The following is a 19,930-nucleotide window of genomic DNA, read 5'->3' on the forward strand; positions in this document are numbered from 1 at the left end:
CACCAAATGCTATTTGACTTTCTAATGGGCTTCACGCTATTGTCAAAATCAATATGCCCTATACTTTTTTTGCGCATTTTCAACTTAAGAACGGTTTATACGATTGTTTTAAAAATTTTAAAGGAAACTTCGTTTAAGAATAGGTTGTGTGCTTTTGTATATATTTTTAAATTAATTACCAAATAAAACTTTAAAAATTAATTTACAAACTATCTTGCAAAAATTGATACCACCAGATGTCGATACAACTACAGCTCCAAATATTTTAACCTTGGCTGTCTAGCCTCTATTGATTATATCTCTACTCTATCATCAAAAATAAAATGGCGTATCGCCGCGATGCACTAGCTCGTGTTTTAACTAAGGCTTGGCTTACACTTTATTATTAAAATTTTTGTACTTCCCTGTTGGTTATCCATTCGTGGTCGAATGCCGAATGGTTAAATGTGAGAAATCTGCGCTGAATGCGGTTGTGGGAAAGGCTAGTTCGAATCCCATCAAAAGAAAATAAATATTTTTATATTTAAGATTTTAATTTGATAATACATTTTAATTTATATCCTGTTTATTTAATCTAGACAAGACGGAATCATATTATTTCAATTATTATTATTATTATTATTATTATTATTATTATTATTATTATTCAGTGGCGTAGACAAATGGGTTTTCGATGTCCAGATTCCCCCTCCTTGGGCCTAGCTTTGACTGTACTACATTTTCACCCCCTTCTCGACCCCCTCTTAACATTCACATACATAGACCCCCTTTGTCAAATTTCTGGCTACGCAATGTTGGGTAAAATATACTGAATACTCAAACGATAAAGTATTTAAAATAGAATACTTAATACCCACAGCATAAATTATTTAAAATAAATAAAATACTTTATTTTAGTATTTTAAAATACTAAAATACTCAAAATACTGTGATTTCTTGAAAAGCGGAATAAATTAAAGACTGTTCGAAAGATTGAAAATATTCCACTTAAAAGGCAGACTGTCTCGTAAGTCTCGAGTCCTCGCTACTCCCACGCCATTACGTGCGATAAGCGGATGTTTCAGTGTTTCACGAGTTTGTGCGTGAGTATCAATTAAGCGTATTTCTTCCGCTTGATGGTGTTGTATGGAGACTATGGGATGGATAAAGTATTTTTGCTAAATATCAACCATGCATAAACATGATGGATGATAAACCACTTATAATTGATGTTAAAGGACGAGTACATAACATACTTCCTCTTATTGTAGATGCTGATGAAGGTAATGGTGTAAAACTAAAAGAGAACAAGAAAGAACTGTAGAAATTTTCAAGACAATAGGTAATTCCCAAAAGGATGTTTGGCTTGAAATATTTAGCACTATTGACAAGTGTGCTGGTTCTCACCAAGTTAGAAATGTACGAGTTATTGTTCTGAGGGAATTAGCTCCACATTTTAGTGCGCTTCGTTTTCTTCTATAAGATATTTACAAGGTTAAAGCTTGGTCTGACCTTTATCAAAAACTGTGTCTGACTATTAAAATAGCTAATTTTGATAAGCTACAGTGTCTAATAAAGTAAATTGCGCCGTTCAAGGTAAGTTTAAGGAAAGCGAACATTGAATCTGACTCTGTCGTAGTGCAACCTTCATTAGACGAGTCTGATCTGCTATCTAAGTATGGCAAGCAGCTAGTTAGTTGCTATAAAGATATGAACGAGTTTCATGATTCGCCTTGCGGTAGTTATGAAAAGCTGTTTAAGAATAGCAAGCTCAAATCTGTGGGAAATTGTTTTGACACCCATAATTTAGATAGCAACGAAGGTTTAATGCTTTTAATTGCTGCCTGGCAATTCAAAGAGCCTCAAATTACAGTGGCAGATATTTTAAATAATATAATAATATAAAGCTTAGCGAGTTCACTAACAAGGAGACGACCCGAGGTGATAGTCACGGATTTTGTTCAAAGTCGGGTATAATGTACACCTCCAAGTAACTTGAAAAACCTGTAACGGAAAAGTTGCGACTGGCTTTCGTTTTGCTATGGCAACCGAAATCGTTTTTGACAACATGATTTGGAATTGTTTCCATTGAAAATAACATGGGAATTTGAAGGATTTTAAGGGTCCCCCAATTGACCAAATTTAATTTTTAAAATCAATTTAAATTTTTTTTCACGTTTTTGAAATTTTGAAATTTTTTAGTTTTAAAAGGTTTAAAATCCTTCAGAATATTAGAATTAAAGAAAGGAGCTGGTTTCGTAAAAATGAGGGTGAAGCCTTTTCTAGATCAACATCCGAAACACGACCCAACTAAATCTGAATCAGATGGCGAAAATTTCTACCACAGCATGTTGAAGTTATTTTTACCTTGGAGAGAAACTTCTTTACTAGGTAATTTAATTTAAAAACTCTTTCGAAAGCCATTTACCGAAGTTAAAAGAGATAATAAAGTATCATGAAAAGTTGAATACTTTAATAGACGCAGAAAAACCACTAGAAGAAGCATTGGCTAAAAATACACCACCTAATTGGCAACATAATTTTGTGGGAGATATCACTGATAATCCGATTGAAGGCATGGAATTAATAGAAGCAGAAAACACAATGAAAGAAGTGAACGCAGTTCTTAGTGAAAATTTAATTTTAACTCCCGAAAGCCTTGTTAATCAACCTATACCTTTGTTTCCAGATCCAAGGAGTATACTTGAGAATATTGCCAACATTTCTGCGTATCAAATCCCCCAAAACAAGGTTTATTCGTATTTGTCTGCGGATACGGAGGAGCTTAAAAGAGTTTCTTGATAAAAACTTCGAGAATAGTTCTATGTAGCCACTTTGAAAAATCATTTCCTATATGTACCAATATCAAGAAAGGACAAGTCATCATTTGAACCATACAGGATCAAATGTACAATTAATGGTGTGCACACTGAGATGGAGATCGATACGGGATCGGCCTTCACGCTTATATCACGACATATAAGGCGGAAGGAATGATCAAAATGGACACCGTTAAGAAGTCTGACATTCAACTCCAGTCTTTTTCAGGTCAGCAGATCGAAGTCGTGGGAGTCAGTACAGTTAAGGTAACACTCCACAGGCATACTCTCCATTATTGTGTTCGAAGGAAACGGTCCAACACTCTGCGACAGATCTTGGATTTCGTCATCTCTACCAATACTTAAAGAAATTAACTCTGAAGCAAATAACGTACTGAGTATTTCCAATTCTGAATATTCATTGCAGATGGTCCTGGCCAAGCACCAAAACGAGTTCGGATTGGAACCTAGATGGTGTCTATAAGGTGTAAAAGTGCATCTACATCGAAAAGCTGGAGTCGAACCAAGATTCTTTAAAGCGAGAACAGTTCCCTATGGCTACAAGGCCAAAGTGGATGAAGAACTGACAAGGTTAACTGAAGCCAACATCATATCTCCGGTTCCATATGCTCAATCAGCCGCTCCTATTGTTCCGATCCTCAAACCCAATGTCAAGATCCGAATTTGCGGTGATTTCAAGGTCACAGCGAACCGCCAGATTGAAACTGAAAAATATCCGCTTCCAAAGCGGAAGACATCTTTGCCAAACTCGCAGGATTCAAAATATTCACTAGGCTTGATATGCGAGATGCATATAGGCAGTTGCAGTTGGACGAGTCGTCAAAGGATCTTGTGGTCATCAATACTCAAAAGGGGCTATTCCAGTACAACTCTCTGCCGTACGGTATATCATCTGCTTCAACAGTGTTTCAAAAACACATGGAGATTCTTCTCAAAAACCAACCAATTGTTACTCCGTACCAGGATGATATATTGCTAGGTGGAACATGTCCCGTTGATCACATGAAGAAGCTGGATTCATTACTACACGTTTTCAGCGATTCTGGTCTGAAACTTAATCTGGAGAAATGTCACTTTGCCAAGGAGTTTATTGATTTTCTGGGGTATCATCTTGAGGGCGAAGGTCTCCATCCACAAACTACCAAGATGACAGCAATCACGGAAGCTCCAGAGCCCAAGAACCTAGAAGAGCTCAGGTCTTTTTTTGGGCGTATTTAACTACTACTCGAAATTAATTCCAAACTATGCAACTGCACTAGCACCGCTGTACAGGCTCCTCGAAAAATCAGCCGATTGGCAATGGGACAAAGAAGAAAGTCTTACCTTTGCAAAAGGCAAGAGATTACTTACGAAATCTAACTTCTTTGTTCATTTTGATCCTAGCAAAGAGATCCGGCAGGCGGGTGCCTCTCCGGTTGACATTGGCGTGGTCATTTCTCATCTGGTAAACGGCGAAGAGAGACCCATTTCATTCGCTTCTCGGACGTTATCCACAGCTGAAAAGAACCACCCGCAGTTGGAGAAAGAGGCCTTGTCACTGATCTACGGCGTGATGAAGTTTCGAGAGTATCTTCTTGGGAGACTGTTCAAGCTTGTTACGGACCACCAGCCATTGGTTAGCCTACTGTCGGAAAAGAAACCCATTCCTCAGATGTCGGCGGCAAGACTACAAAGATGGGTCCTAGTTCTATCCGCATATGATTATGAAATCGAATACAAGAAGGGAATTCTTCATTCAAATGCAGATACCCTAAGCCGCTAACCTCTCCAAGTGCAACATCAAGATCCTCCACTGCCCACTGAATACGTCTTGCTTATTGACAAAGTCAACAACAGTCCGCTTTCCATGGAAGACATTTGACGAGCAACGGTCGAGGATGGTCTACTTGGTCGGGTCTTGTCTTGCACAGTCAACGGATTGAAGCGTACTGATCAGGATGATTCGAAAGCAAAGCCGTACTTCGCCCGACGTGATGAACTATCCACCATGCAAGGACTACTCATGCTCGGACAAAGAATAGTCATTCCTGAGAGCCTATAACCGGCCATATTGAAGCACCTCCACGAAACGCACCAGGGTATCATAAGGATGAAGTCTCTAGCAAGGTCCAGGTTCTGGTGGCCTGGAATCGACAAGGATATAGCCGATTAAAGCAAGCAGTGCCAAACCAGTTCTCCTGAAACCAAAAAGGGTACATCTCCGTGGAACAGAGTCCATTGCGACTTCGCCGGCCCGATCGAGAATAAGTATCTCTTCATATGCGTTGACTCTTTTTCAAAATGGATAGAAGTTGATGTCGTAAACTCAACGTCCACGGACATTGTTGTTCATTCCTTGCGGTTCAAGATGGCTCGTTTTGGACTTATCCGCACTTTGGTCACTGATAATGCTTCATGCTTCACTAGCAATTAATTCAACGACTTCACGTCTAAGAATGGAATAAATCATATGACGATTGCCCCGTACCACCCACAGAGTAATGGTCAAGCTGAAAGGACTGTCCGCACCATATAGGGATCACTGAAGAAGATCTCCGGAGGTAACAGAACTGAAATTAATATACTCAATGACGGTTTTCAATCATTCAAGACAGGATCACTCGAACAAAGGCTGAACCGTATTCTGATGAGACACAAACGTACACCCTTAGTATCTTGGAAATCTCCGGCCGAACTTATGTTTGGAAGAAACATTGTAACAAGTCTAGATCTATGTCATCCTAACCAGCAACCCGTGGTGATGAAGATACCCAAGAGTTCCATCGGATTCAACGAAGACGATGCTGTGTACATCCGCAACTACTCTCAGGGGCCAAAATGGATACCAGGCCATGTTATGAAGCAAATGGGAAGAACCATGTGCGAGGTACGCAGCGGATGTCTGAGCTTAAGAAGACATCAGAACCAGCTAAGAGGGCGGTACACCAAATCTGAACAACCGTTGTCCTCAAACATATCGCTCAGTCCTTCTGTTCCATCAAGAGACGATGACGATTGGTTCCCCATCATGATGCCATGTTGCAGACAGTCGCCGCAGAACAACTCGCCAGTCGATAACAGAATGCCAGTTGCAGTACCATTAACCAACAGTGACCACGAAGTTATTGTCTCTTCATCAATGACGAAACAGCAATCTGGGAGCAATGACACATCAGAAGTCACTCAACCGCGACGTTCACAACGTACGCACAAACCAGTAATTAGACTCGGGTTAATAAAAAAAAAAGGGTGAAGAAAAAGTGATGTTGTGTTTGTATAAAAAATACCTTCTTATCTTATCAAGACGTTATCTTCATTCCTTCTTTGATAACGACCGGACTATAAATATAGCACCGTATTGTGAACCGGCACCAGATGCCCGACGGTCCATCATGTCACCAGTAATAAATCATATACTTGTATTATATAACTTGTCGTATTATCATTATGTTGATATACAACAACTCCGATAAAAGGATTCATTTCTGACAAATCTAAAATTAATGAAATTATTTTTAAACTAAAGCCGCTGTAGTTCACATATAAGGAGTGACTGCGAAAGTGGCCACTACATAGTTGCTCTAAAAAACCCTGGGATTGTAACGGGATGAACAGTTTGCAACGACAACGAAGTATCTACAAGAAAAGGTTTTATAACAATTTAACTAACGTTTACTGTTTACTTCTAGAAAAAGAGTAAATTTGCTAAATATATGGAATTGCAAATACGTTAGGTCCTTATGGAAACATACAGCGGAAGAAGGAATATTTGACTATTGTGCTGAAATAAAGAATACGCTAAATATTATTCTTGGCTAACTAATATATATTAATTGAGAATAAGAGTAATATACATGTATTGCTAAGAGTTGCAAATGATCCAGATAATTGATGGTAAACTACTCTAATTAGTCCTTACACGATATTGACAGAATATTCGAATCTTTTAAAACCAGCTAAAGAGAAGGTTATCTCTAAGGCGATCTTTATCGTAGACCCTATAATTTTGGGGGTTTTCTAGCAGTGCCGTTAATATCTAAAGCCAATCGGGAGCTGAAATATTTTCACCCTTTCGGGGCGACTAAAATACTACGGTGAATTTGCCTTCAATTAGTTTTTATACTATTGGCAGGACATCGATATCCTTAAAAAAAAAGGCTAGAATAACGGATAATATGTTGGAGGCCAACCGCGCCACATAATTTAGACAGTATTTTTTACACAAAATATGGACAGTCTGTCCTTAATTTTGTTATCAAAATACTGCCATAATATTGCAAGAACACGCATTAACATATTGATTTTACTCATTACAATTTAAAAGGATTGTATATGCTCTACGTAATAGAAATTAGATTTGAACCAAATGGGTGAAAATGAACCGATATGGCTAAAATTGGAAAAAATGTGAGAAAAAAATAAAAAAATATAAACAGCAGGAAAAATTTCGCGTATGCTAAAATCTTGGCTACCAGTAATCCACGATGGATATTAATCCGTTAAATGTTGTGCAATGTTTAAAGCAATTTCTGGAATTAGAATCAGTTGATCATAAATTTTAATAATTAATAATTATTTTAAATAAAATAAATTAATATACCACATAATTATTACACTAAAATTATTATACTACCTAATTTATTTAATATTACAATAACAATTAGTTTACTACGTAATTTACTAATTATTACTTTAAAAAGATGTAAATCGAATATACAAAGTAATTTCTACCAAAAACAAAATTAAATATTTTTAGTATTATATATAGTTATATTTTTTTTCACGTGTTTCTACTACACCCGTTAAATATTAAATCCTACCAACTAGTTCTTCTTCCTCTAGATTACTGGTAGCCAAGATTTTAGCATACGCGCCATTTTTCCTGCTGTTTGTTAGGTATTACCGTATACACGAAGAAACCAATATTGACGACAAAATATACTAACTGAACACAATTTATTTCGCTATAGTTAACATTTATCTTAAAAACCAAACATTATTATACCTTATGATTAAAAAATACCGTTTCGTTAAATAAATAAATATAAATAATTTTTGATGAATTTCATTAATTTTTTATTTATTATTTATGAAGTAAATAATATTCTAGAACTTTTAGAACCAAAACAACTACGGATATAGATTGGAAATTAATACAGTTTTTGATCGAAACTGATTTTTTTTAAAAATGTATACTTTTTTTTACAAAATTTTAAAATTATTTTCCAAATTTGGAAAATAATTTAAAAAAAGCAATTTATCTATATAAATAAATTTCCATCAATTCCTATCAATTTTGATCGTTTTGGATCGAAACTATTGATTTTAATAATTTTTTTTAGTGTTATTAACATTTTGAAAAAAAAATATTTCAAACAATTTTGAGATAGTTGGTCGAATTTTGTTTATTTTTATATAATTTTTACAAAACTTTAAAATTGGGCTAATTTAGATCTATTATTTTCCAATTTTGGTCAAGTTTGATCAAATTGACCAAAATAAATACTTGGTTTTTCAAAAAATCGCAATTTATCTATACATTAATCCAATTTTACACAACATATAAATATAGAAATCAATTTGTATCTTCTCTCTTTGGAACTTTTGGGGAAATCTGGGAAAGCATATATCAAAACAACAAATGAGTACAGTGTTTTGTGACATATATGGTTTCAGCCTCTGAATTGCATCAAGTATGGATATTAGTTTACCGTATATTGCTAACAAATTTAGGTACCAATTTTCGACCATTGTTACTGTTTCGATAAATTACAAAAAGTTCAGTATCTAGTACAATGAGATCCTAGTGATCTTTGGGAAGCAAAGGAAAATTTTATACCATTTGAAATGAAAGAATACGTCACGCTTTAAATTTAAATCGAAAAATTTCTATATTTATTTAGGATCACTTTCTGTAAAAGGTTCACATGTGGGTTAATTAAATAGTTTAATTTTACAAATGATATAAGACAGGCATAGTATAGTTGTGTTAAAATCAATGAGATCTTATTCAAGTAAATGATTTTAAATCAATACAATAAAAGCAATTTTTGGTATGACGTGTTTAAATTCGCGAAAACGGAGAGACAGCGCTAATTTTATAATGCTACTTGCAAAGCAATAGATAGATTCTGATTGCTTTATTTTGGAAGACTGTCTATGACCTCCGGGAGAATATAGTTCCATAAGTGGCACTGCCGATCCTTGTAATGGCGCACACTCCTAATTCCATTTACATCAATAATTGACGTCTTCTTATCATTAGAAGTGAAGGGCTCGAATTTCTTGTTTTCAACTGTATTAGGATTCCTATGGAAAAAAATTGTTTATAAGAAAAGAACATCCATAGAATAATTCACAAGCTTCGTTAAAGAATGAACGTGAACCTCAAGGTAGCTTTTAGCTTTGTTAATTGAACGCCATCTATCGGATTAGACCCAACATAAGCAGTTCCTTAAAAATACAAAGATATCTCTTCAAAGAGTCAAACTGCATTAATTAGCTAGGTTCCGTTAATTATAGACCTTAACTTCAACATTCTGTTAGCTTTAAGTTTCAAATACCACCTAACGGATTTTGTTTTGTCTAGACCCTAAATCCCATGTACATATAACGAACCAGGTTAAAGTGATTGAAGGTGGAAATATAAAACCAAAAACCAAAGCTAACTACGTCAAAAGATCTTTGGTTTGTGGTTCATCTTTCAACGAATCTAATTCATTTATTCATTGGCCATCCTAGGAGATGTTGGCTTCCGGAAAAGTTAAATTTTGTTCTAACTTACCCTGTTTTGGCAAAAGTGGCAAACATATCCATATATGTTCTTGACAACTGTGCTTCTTGTGGGGTATATCCCAAACCGGGCCTGATGGGCTCCCCGAAGAGGTAAAGAATGTCATCACCGTGAGCTACACCCATCCAGGTCGGCCATAAGGACGCGGACGAACGATGGGCGAACAAAGTTCTTCAAAACAGAAAAAATTAGTCACCCTGAACCCTGAAGCGTCTCTAACATAATAACAGTTCATCAAGATTTAACTAACGTTGCATCGTAGATGAACCCATGCAGACGCACTACGCCATTCAAATGGCTACGTAAAAAGAGCCATCTATTGAACTAAAAATCGTGCAAAATTAAAACTAAATGAGCACGAGAAAACCTATGGCGTCAAAGCCATAATATCTCTTATCTTAATTTTATCACGAAACTAAGAGATCAGAAGCAATTAAAACTCCTTTTAGTGTCCTTTACACTTTATATTTACGTATTTTTAATTTAAAATGATGGCGACTTGCCTCAGCTTAAGCGTATCCGACAGAAGCCAACCAAATTTGAATAGCAGTATCTTGATGAACTGAGCATAAAAGTAATCTTTCGCTAACCTGTAAACATTAGAACCACCATCAGCATAAGCTTCAGCCATTTCGTTAATGGCGCAGTTGAAATAGGAATCGGAAAATACGTCTTTTATGCTTTGAGCGTTAGCCAGTCCGTCTTCAGGGTCATTCCAAATGGTGTACTCGTAATCGACGAGTTTCAGCGGTAGCCCTTGCAGCTGAGAGACCACTTCCAAAGCCTCCTTGAAGTCATATCTCCTCACAAATGGCTTGTTTTCTTCAAAATATATTACATGCGGAGAAATTAATACAAGCATTTATCTGTTTGATATTTAACCTTTGTTCCTAAATATGTATTGGTCTCTTGTGACGCAAAACCCAAGTAATAAAAACGGATTCAGTTGATCGAAACACGAAGAATTGACAAGGGGGGAATTATAAAGAATGAAAATTCTCTAAATGGTTACAAATGTTTCGTATTTACCGACATAATCAAGCCACTTATCGCAAAAAAATAGTTTCGATAGAATAAACCCCAAATTTGTCTATCAATTTTTTATACTAGCCCGTTTAGAATAAAAAATCACTCACCCCTAACTTGGAAATACATTGGCAGTTGGCCTGGCAAGAACACGCTGGATTCGTCTTGTACTGATCCGAATAAAAGATCGACTTTTGTAAAGTTTCCCTTCCTCAGTAGTTTTCTCGGGTGATCGGGTAAAAATAAACCATCCACCACCGGTTTGAAGACGAAGACGTCGTCGTATCCGAAACTGGGTTCGCTGCTCAGAAGGTCTTCGGGAGACAGCCTTTGCAAGCACTCGACGACTTGCGTTTTGTTTCGGAGATCATTGCCCTTGTCGCAACCAGATTCTTCAATTAACCGCTCTCCCATTCTCAATGCATCTTCCTTCTCGGCGAAGTTCCAGCCGGCAGTTGGTCCACCACTGAGCAAAATAGCCCGGTTAAAGAGACCATTTCCATAAGGTGACATCAAATGATAGGATATGCTCACGGCTCCCGCGCTGTGTCCAACTACGGTAACCTATAGAAAACCTCGAGTTTGTAATTATCCTCAATGTAGTAAAAGAATTTAAAGGGGCACCTTGAGTTTGCCAAATACACCACCAAAATAAAGATATACTATATGTTCTGTATTTAATTTAATAGATTTAAAGACGAATTTCACCTACTTCCTTCAAATATAGAAAATTACAACACAAAGATCGCTTAACAGACTAGAAAATCTTCATATTATTTAAACAACCAAGTAAATGAGTCCAGGATCCACAAAGTTTAATAGGAATATCAAAGTTATTGGTTTGTCTAATTTAAATAATTGGAAAATATAAATGGTATATATAACGTACCTTCGTAGGGTCTCCACCGAAATGTTTTATATTCCTCTGCACCCACTGGAGGGCCATTAGTTGATCGTACATGGCCGCATTGCCGTTGGCTCCTGGATGATCCAAATACAAATAACCAAGTGAGGAAAGTCGATAATTAAAGGAGACAACCACAACGTTTTGCAGAGCTGCCAGGGCCAGGCCGTCGAAGATAGGTTGCGTTGAAGTTCCCTTCATGAATCCACCTCCGTGTACGAAGACAATTACCGGTAGAAGCATTGGCGACAGTACCCAAGCTCTAGGACTCCAGACATTGAGGGTAAGGCAATCTTCACTCAGTGGTTGAAGGGTGCTCCACTTCCGAATAGCCAGGTTGAACCTCTGGAAGGGAAATGGTTTCTGATAGCATGCTCTGAAAGTAAAAAATTCCTGCTGTTGATGGATAATGTATATTGATCTAACTGCGTGCGTTGTGTAACTCCGAAATGTCTAACAGTGAGGGAAACCTTTGTTGTAAGTTTATGTTTTCGGATTGACAAAATCGTGCGATCCAACGTTAAACAGTTTCATTCCGAGTGCCATTTCATTGTGACATCACTTTCCCTGATATACTTCAGATTTGGAAGTCCGTACAATAAAGTTTTACTCCAGATGCGCAGAGCTTTTTACTAGTTACTGAACTCACATGGAATCAAAAGGGCGAATACCCCTTTCATGAGCTGTGGGTACACTTATAAATAAATGTAGATTGCCCAAATATAGGAAAAATTGAGTACGTGGCATGAGTGAAGCAGGGCCGGACTTAGAGAGATAAAGAGTCTGGGCCCCCTTTTCACGCGCTGCATTTACTCTTATCCCTGGAACTAGGCTGTGCCTTAATTTCCCTGATCCAGCGTAGAAGTCTGAGCTCTACGGTTATATTACTAAATAAAAGGTCTTAACAATCGTCGACTAAATATGCGATAATTATCCAACATTTCGATTTAAGGGTGCGTCCGTAAACTGCCAGGCAGAAATTTTGGTAATTTTAAAACCAAATCTTCTACCTAGGAATTTATCCAATATAAATTTCGATTGATATTATAGATTTATGCCTTCGAATACAGTAATTACGGTCACTGAAGGGCCCCTTAAAAGGATGGGCCCCTAGGCCACGGCCTAGGTTGGCCTAGGCGGAAATACGGCACTGGAGTGAAGCAAAAGATTATGTACTTTTTGGTTATAGAACATTAATTTTGAATTTGTGCAAGCACTTACATTTAGCATAACACAAAATATTTTAAAAGTTGTGTATTCACCGATTCACTTAAGCTTGTGATTAATACCAAATTACCTTCGCAGCCTTTTAAGTCAGGTTGGGCAAGCAGGTTATTTTTCACCCTTTAAACATTGGACCCTATTTTTCAATTAATATGTCTAAATTCCCTTGTATTCAGGGCCCCTATTATACGTTTTAGATCAAACCATGGCCCACCCGGCCCTACCCGTGCGGTATACCAATTGCCAAGAATTTGTTTATCCCACAGGTTAATTATAATTTTATAACAAATTAAGTTATTTTGAACTGGCCGAACCTGTTAAAATTTGAAAGAAAAACTACGTGAGCTCGCTACTCTACTGCACTGCACAGATAAACTCGCGCATTTTCGCTCTCGTTCCCTGAAAGAAAAATGTGCACGCGATGAAACAATCATTATCACCTTATTTTATTCGCTTCCGAAAGCTATCGCTACGCCCCCTTTGGATCACCTTTGAAACCTAGATAGATAGCGGCTAAAGCAGACGCTATTATATTTTCCAGAATTTACTTTTTGTTTTTCCTCATCGCTATTCGCAAATTTAACTTCAAAATAATAACAATCAGCTAGGCTAATACCCAAGGCATCACCTTAGGCCTAAGTCATCGAGCGACTTTTCAAGCCTTTAATTCAGGTTGCCGGAGTGCAACGCGTACGAAGGTGGTGGCAAGCCCTTCATTCCACGCGAGCCAACTTCTCCCCATACTAACTATTACCGTTACGTTAAACTCTACAAGTTATTATGGAATGGGGTAACGGAAGAACTCGAGGGAAAATCCCTTTAACCAGTGGGGAGCGAACCGTACGCAGAAGGAATAGTTACGAGTTTTCACAACCTAGTATCGAACCCGGCTCCTTTTGCTACGAGGCGAAAGCGCTAACCATTCCGCCACCCCACAATAATTTGAAAGTAATGATACTGGAATTTTATTATAATTTGGCATCGTTTGCTTATATTTGGATAAGTTTAATTCCGAAAAAAAGTTCGTATGACTTTTCAATTTGTCTTTAGCAGACGCTATTTCTTAAGCGCTACCTCAGAGAAACTAGCGCTGTTACGCCACCTAGACTCGTTTTGTTCGCGAATAGAACAAACTCTTCATGAGTTAACAATATCAATTAGAAACGTGTATATCATTTTTTCTTTCCCCATCGACTTGATAATTTTATCTATTGATGTAATTATTAACTTTTTATCTTTAAAAAATACCTTTAATAATAAAAAGAAACTTTTAAATTATCGAAATTTAAGTGAATAGGTCTTTCAATAAAGTAACTTTTATTTTAATATTTCGTTTACGTCACTTTCTCTTAATTTTACAAGTCTAGGAGTGAGTGATAAAGTCGCGAGGCATTTCTGATTTTTTTAGCGCGCGTGCTTAGATTTTACTAATAAGGCCCTGTCTTGTGACGTAGTACATAAACGTTTCATAGTTATAATTTTTGTTCATTTTTGTATACTCAACATCCCCCTCGCCTCCGCCCTTGGTGGGCCCCAAATAACGCTATTTATTCGGGAAAATCTGGATTTTAATAAGTAGATAATCTACCAGCCATAAATATTAAAACGTGATGCGGTGTAAGCATCCGTGCTTTGGTGGCAAATCGGACCCTTTGAAAATTGTTATTTCTATAGCTAATTATTTGAATACTTTTCTATTAAGAAATGTATTATGTACTTTTTGTTATTCCCTTATTTACGTATTTTGTATAAAATATTTTTTTTATTTTTAAATTTTAATCGGTTTTAAATTTAGCAACAATTAAACATCTTTGTACTTACGCCGGAATTCTGTTGGCTCGGAAGACACCAGTCCATGGTACAATGGGTACAGGCGGCGCGAACCTGAAAACACCCAACGGTGGCAACGCGTAAGGTATGCCTAGAAACACATTGACGGTGAAGTTGGGTCTCCCGGAGTAGACCGTTGGGAACCCTTCCACTTCGCCCTCCTCCGTCTTGACAATGGGTGGTCCTTCTCTTTCGAGACCATCCTCGCGCTCCTGTCCCGCGATCACTGTCAAAAGAATGAAACCCAGAAACAACTCGACTACCACCCGCGTCTCCATTTGAAATCTAAATGGCAACCCGTTTCTTAGAATAAGCGTAGAAGAAATTCCTCTTTTCAACGCGATGTTATTTGTATAATACAACGAAGGATTTCGAAAATTATTCCGTAATAATGGCAGAAAATCTCAAGGGTAAAAGCGTCTTATTCTCAATTCTCCAGTTAAAGGCATTGATGCGCGATACGCTACAACTTACTTGCAAGTGAAAGTGACTTGTAATTTATAACCTATTTGGTAGTCTATGAATCTAGTCAGGACGATATAAAATGGATCCTGCCCTTGACTGAAATCTCTTGTAAGGTTGCCTACGCAGCCCACAATGTAATAAAGTATTTTACCGGTTTCATAATGAATATTGAAACGACTACCACTGTACTCACTTTTTGGAGAGAAAAAGCCTTGAGGTTATAATAAATGTTTTCTTAGCACTGAAGTGTTTTCTAATAGTAGTGGCATTATATACTTTTTTAATATTCGTACACATTAAAATGTGTATTATTTTTAACTTTTATTTTATTATATCTTTTAAAAAATACGGAAGGGCAAGTATTTATTTAAAGAAAAGGGTGCTTGAAAATGATTTTAAATTAAATGCAGCACGTGCCTCTGTATAATAATATACAATATTTAGTTTAAAAAAGAAATTGTAAGGTTCTTATCAAAATATCCAAAATTTGGAAAAGATTGCGTACGTTTTCTTAAAACGTGAGATAATTTCGTCGTACAAAGAAGCGTCCTTCAACCTTGAAATACTTATCGCATTCACGCTTTAAGTCGAACAAGGTCAAAAACCCGTCTTGGAGAAAATAAGTTGTTCTCTTAAGCACTTTATTATTGCATGCGAATAAAGTACCGCATTTTGTAAAAATCCATATACAACCTATTTTCGTTTCGTGATACCAAGGACTTGGATATATAACTCGTCCTTACATGTAAGATATGACAGTAATATTTGTTATAAAAGGATTATAACACGATTAAATGCGCATAGAGTATATATTTACATTTTGTTATACTGACATAAAAATTACTCACTCTGAACAATACTGTAACCCGAATGCTCCGGTATTCAAAGGTTTGCTTTTGGCAATTTATAAAAATATGGAGTTATTATTCGATATTCTACAAAGAAATGAGTGAATTGAATACTCGCATTGTTACATTAGAATATGTCATATTTGACTGAATATAAAATAATATTATTTCTGGTACATTTTTTACCAGAACTAAAACTTTTTAAACGAACTATTTCGCCCTCCAAAATTTCTGTTTCAGTAAGCTGATTTTACCTTCTTTTGGTGAAAAGCGCGTGACACCGGAAATCATGTCTCCATCTCTGGATTAATAATTGAGCCTTTAATTAGCGAAACATTTTGGAAACTTGAATATCGTGACCAAAGGTTAAGCAACTCGGGATACGAGGACTTTTGAAAGAAATTTTAATTGAGACTCCATAAGTATTTTCTCAATTAACTGACTTATTACTTAATGTTATTGTTATTTAACCTTCATTTTAATAAATTTTAAGTTTAAGATAATTAATTATGACCATTATGATCATAAAACCGAAAATTGTTTTTCATCAAATTTGGTTTAGACCTGCTTCTCGTTGCTCTCAGTTAACTAGAATAGGTCGTCTGCGAAATAGTGTTACTAAAGATATGTCGGTAGTGTTAATACAAAATTTAATTTGCTATTACAGTAAGTAATCCAAGGGTGGGATCGCCTTTAATTAAATTTTCGTGGTCCAATTTTTTTACCCATTTAAATTCGCCTAACTAATTGCACAGTGTGAAAACGGAAGTTAAGACAAATTTTAAGGCAGGAACTTACATTTTCGTACTTTGCACTTACAATTGTTAGTTGGAAGAACAATTGAAGTGCAGACTAGTTGATTCTAACATTAAAAAGGCTGCAATACAATCAAAACAATTTTCTGCAACAACGTTCAAGTAAGAATGTTATTTAACATTTTTCAAAACATCAAACACCTTTCAGGACTAAGCTGGACAACATCGAGAAGTTTGTTGGTTTTTTAAGAGATACGAAGTGACTGGCTTTACCATGTAGAATGAAGTTTAACCATTAAAACATTTTGGAATGAATATTTTTTCTACTATTGACATTGTAAATGCAATATAACATTAAGTAATTATACTATCCAAAAAAGGTTCGAATAATGACTCTTCCTTCTAGGTAATAAAGGGTTGTTCAAATTGAAGTTTTTAACGATTTTTAAGGTGGGAATTACCGTTGTCAAGTACATTATCGCATTTCCTTTAGTGCATATTTTTAAGATAAACCTTTAGAAGTTCGAGATAACTATTTTCAAGGTCAAAAACGCCAGTTTCTTCTAGCGCTCGGCGTTTGGATAGAAAATTTCCCGCTCATTTCTTTTAAATCCATATTCGAAAATTATACAAATAAAAACTTAGTTGTTGCATGTTAAATTGTATAATAGACTTGAATAATATCCATAAATAATAATTTTTTTTATGAATAATTGAAGTTTTAGGGTTTTATTTATAAGATTCCGCGAGCTCTAGTTACTACAGATGGCCTTTTTGGGCACCCCTGGTGTGGCGGATTCAGTCTATTTTTTAGATCTAAAATTACCTAATGTCGTTATATTTAGTTTTATGCTTGACTTGATTATTCTGAACGCGGTCGGCTGTCGATAAGCTATCTTCGCCGCAGAGCCTATTGGCCTTGAAATAGTTTCTCCGAGATGGGCAGAATAGTATGCCAGAAGTGGCAAACTTTGTTTCTGTTAGGTATTTGAAAGGATAATAAGTAGTTTTCGAGTATTTAAGTATTTTGGTTTACGCTCATACGCAATTTGCGAGGTTAACGTATACGTTTTGCATTTGTATGTATATATCAGAGCTTACTAAAAACCTATATAACCGTAATGGAAACCACAATTTGTTAATACCCGTAAAACCGCGTTTATGATAAAAAAATATATATGGAAGTTTTAACCTGGTAAACAACACCAATGTACAAAAATGATCCTATGTATGACTGTTTTCCTTTTCAGCGTTAACCAAAAAACTAAAATATATTCGAAATTTATTTCCTTTGAAAACTAATTAACCGGTTACCTATATATCACCTTCTTTACTCAGCGTAGCTGAGCTTTTCCCAGTAATATCAGTCCCTTTTTCTGAAATTGAGAATTAAAATTAAAAAAATTCATAACCGTAGTATTTGATTTCATAAAAATAATAATGAACAAGGTTTCCATTTTGAAATAAATATATAATTCATTATAAAAGGTTATATTTGGTTACATCAAATAGCTGATGTATTGTTAAATATAATATAATAAAATTAATTTCAAATACGTACATAAAGATAAAAATGTCATTGTTTTTTAAATTATAAAAACGTTTTGCCCATAATTAACATAAACAGATGACTACTTATATTCAGTGATATCGCCGATTCAATATTGAAATATATTAGGTATTTGTTTGGTAAATTTAGTCATTTTTGGAAAGAACATAAACAAAATTTAAAGAAAATTATATTAAATAAAATGAATTAGAGTTTTCAAAATTAGTACAATAGAACATTCATATCAAATCATAAATGGGTGAAATGCCTTAATTATTTCACAAATTGCAATATATAGTAACGTATTTCACATATTTTATTAATTCTATGCTATCAATAAATAAATTTAATTCTATATGCTATCTATAAATAAATACTTTTGAACTTAATTATAACACTATAGTCAAAATTGTCGTTGCCACCTCGTTACTCGACAAATTCACTAACTTCCAGGCAGGGTTTTTAAAAAACCCTGTTTTTACGAAATACTTTTTGTCTTGAACTGGTTTTCTTTTGGCGTGAAATTCTTATTAGAACAACTAAAGGTGGGGGTATAATATTTTAAACTAACACTTAAGTACTAATAGGTGGTTTGAACAAACTTACAGGTCCCAATAGAATATTTTGTAAAATTACACGTAGTGTGTAATTGGTCAATTTATTTTCTTTACAAATGCAGACAGTCAGAAGACAAGACAGTTGACATACAGCATTATCCCAAATCTTTCGTAATATGTTTACTTCACAAGAAATAGTGTAAGCTCTTTAAAATTTTAGATTCCGCAATTGCTCAATTCTATACATCTTTTTGCTTTCTATATCGAAATACTAGTATACTAGACGAATATTTAGCAGTATTTGGACAGTGAATTATCGAGGGCCGACTATCTGACTGACTTCAAATGAACCGGCCTCCGCCGCCTCTTGATTTCAAAGGAGCACGCCACTACTCCAACCAAAATAATTTTTTTTATTGGGTCGTCTATATTCTCCGGTCCCCACAGTTGCATGAATTAGATGGCACTAGTCCAACAACAGCTGCTTTTCATTGTAAATCAAAAATTCCTCTGTACAATTAAAAATTTCTTTGTCATGACATTTACAATTGTATCTAGTGGACAAATATTTAGCAGTTTTTTGGAGAGTGAAATATCATTGAGTAGTTAAAGCAAGACGAAAATTTTAACAGCGTCTTCCTTATCTATATTTATGAGAAAAAATTCCTACTGGAAACTTTCAACATACTTTAAGACAATTTGTAAATTTATAAAACTAACACATTATTAAACAAGTTGGCAAGCCAAAATATACCTCTCCTCGGAAGAATTGTCCCTAGCGATATTAATTTTTCGAGATGACTTTTAAAGATATATGTCCGCAATTCCGAGTTATTTACTAAAAACGTAATCCCGGTTGAATCCCGCCCGGTATAAAATTTTAATTATAATTAAAATAATTGAGACGAAACAACCGAGTTTAATTTATTCAGAATAATATAAATTAAGTAGTTACAACAGCGAGTTAGACGTACTAAAACAATGCACAATTGAATTTAACCCTATTTACGGTACAAGTTTATCAGTTAAATATAATACGAAGCCAATTATAATGAAAGAAATATCTAGAGAGGGTATTTGTATTTTTCTCGCTTACGAAATACTTGCCGCATCTTTAACGATCATTTTATTTCAAATTAAACATCTTAATCAGTCGAGAAAACGTTTAAAATAAATAACGA

The 19,930-nt window shown here is 35.4% G+C and overlaps 1 protein-coding gene across 1 annotated transcript; it reads right to left on the reverse strand.

Moving 5' to 3' along the window:
- Positions 1-8,777: 8,777 nt before the first annotated feature.
- On the reverse strand, positions 8,778-14,853 carry LOC149949731 (acetylcholinesterase-like). Its single transcript, XM_090169473.1, has 6 exons — positions 14,567-14,853; positions 11,507-11,897; positions 10,728-11,181; positions 10,182-10,413; positions 9,583-9,762; positions 8,778-9,107 (listed from the first exon to the last, which is right to left on the reverse strand). Exons 1-6 carry the CDS (start codon positions 14,851-14,853, stop codon positions 8,939-8,941), a joined length of 1,713 nt encoding a protein of 570 aa, XP_090025599.1. The 3' UTR covers positions 8,778-8,938.
- Positions 14,854-19,930: the final 5,077 nt, after the last annotated feature.

This window comes from Leiobunum rupestre, chromosome 3 (genome assembly GCF_980474605.1).
Source record: "Leiobunum rupestre chromosome 3, qqLeiRupe1.1.hap1, whole genome shotgun sequence".
Taxonomy (NCBI): domain Eukaryota; kingdom Metazoa; phylum Arthropoda; class Arachnida; order Opiliones; family Sclerosomatidae; genus Leiobunum; species Leiobunum rupestre.

Bases quoted from the DNA above. Each gene is read 5' to 3' on its own strand.
- LOC149949731 (XM_090169473.1), bottom strand. From the start codon at position 14,853: ATGGAGACGCGGGTGGTAGTCGAGTTGTTTCTGGGTTTCATTCTTTTG. The intron at 11,182-11,506 runs GTACGTTATATA...GGTTTTCTATAG, and splicing joins TCGGTGGAGACCCTACGAAG to GTTACCGTAGTTGGACACAG. The intron at 9,763-10,181 runs GTTAGCGAAAGA...TCTGTTTTGAAG, and splicing joins GGTGGTTCTAATGTTTACAG to AACTTTGTTCGCCCATCGTT.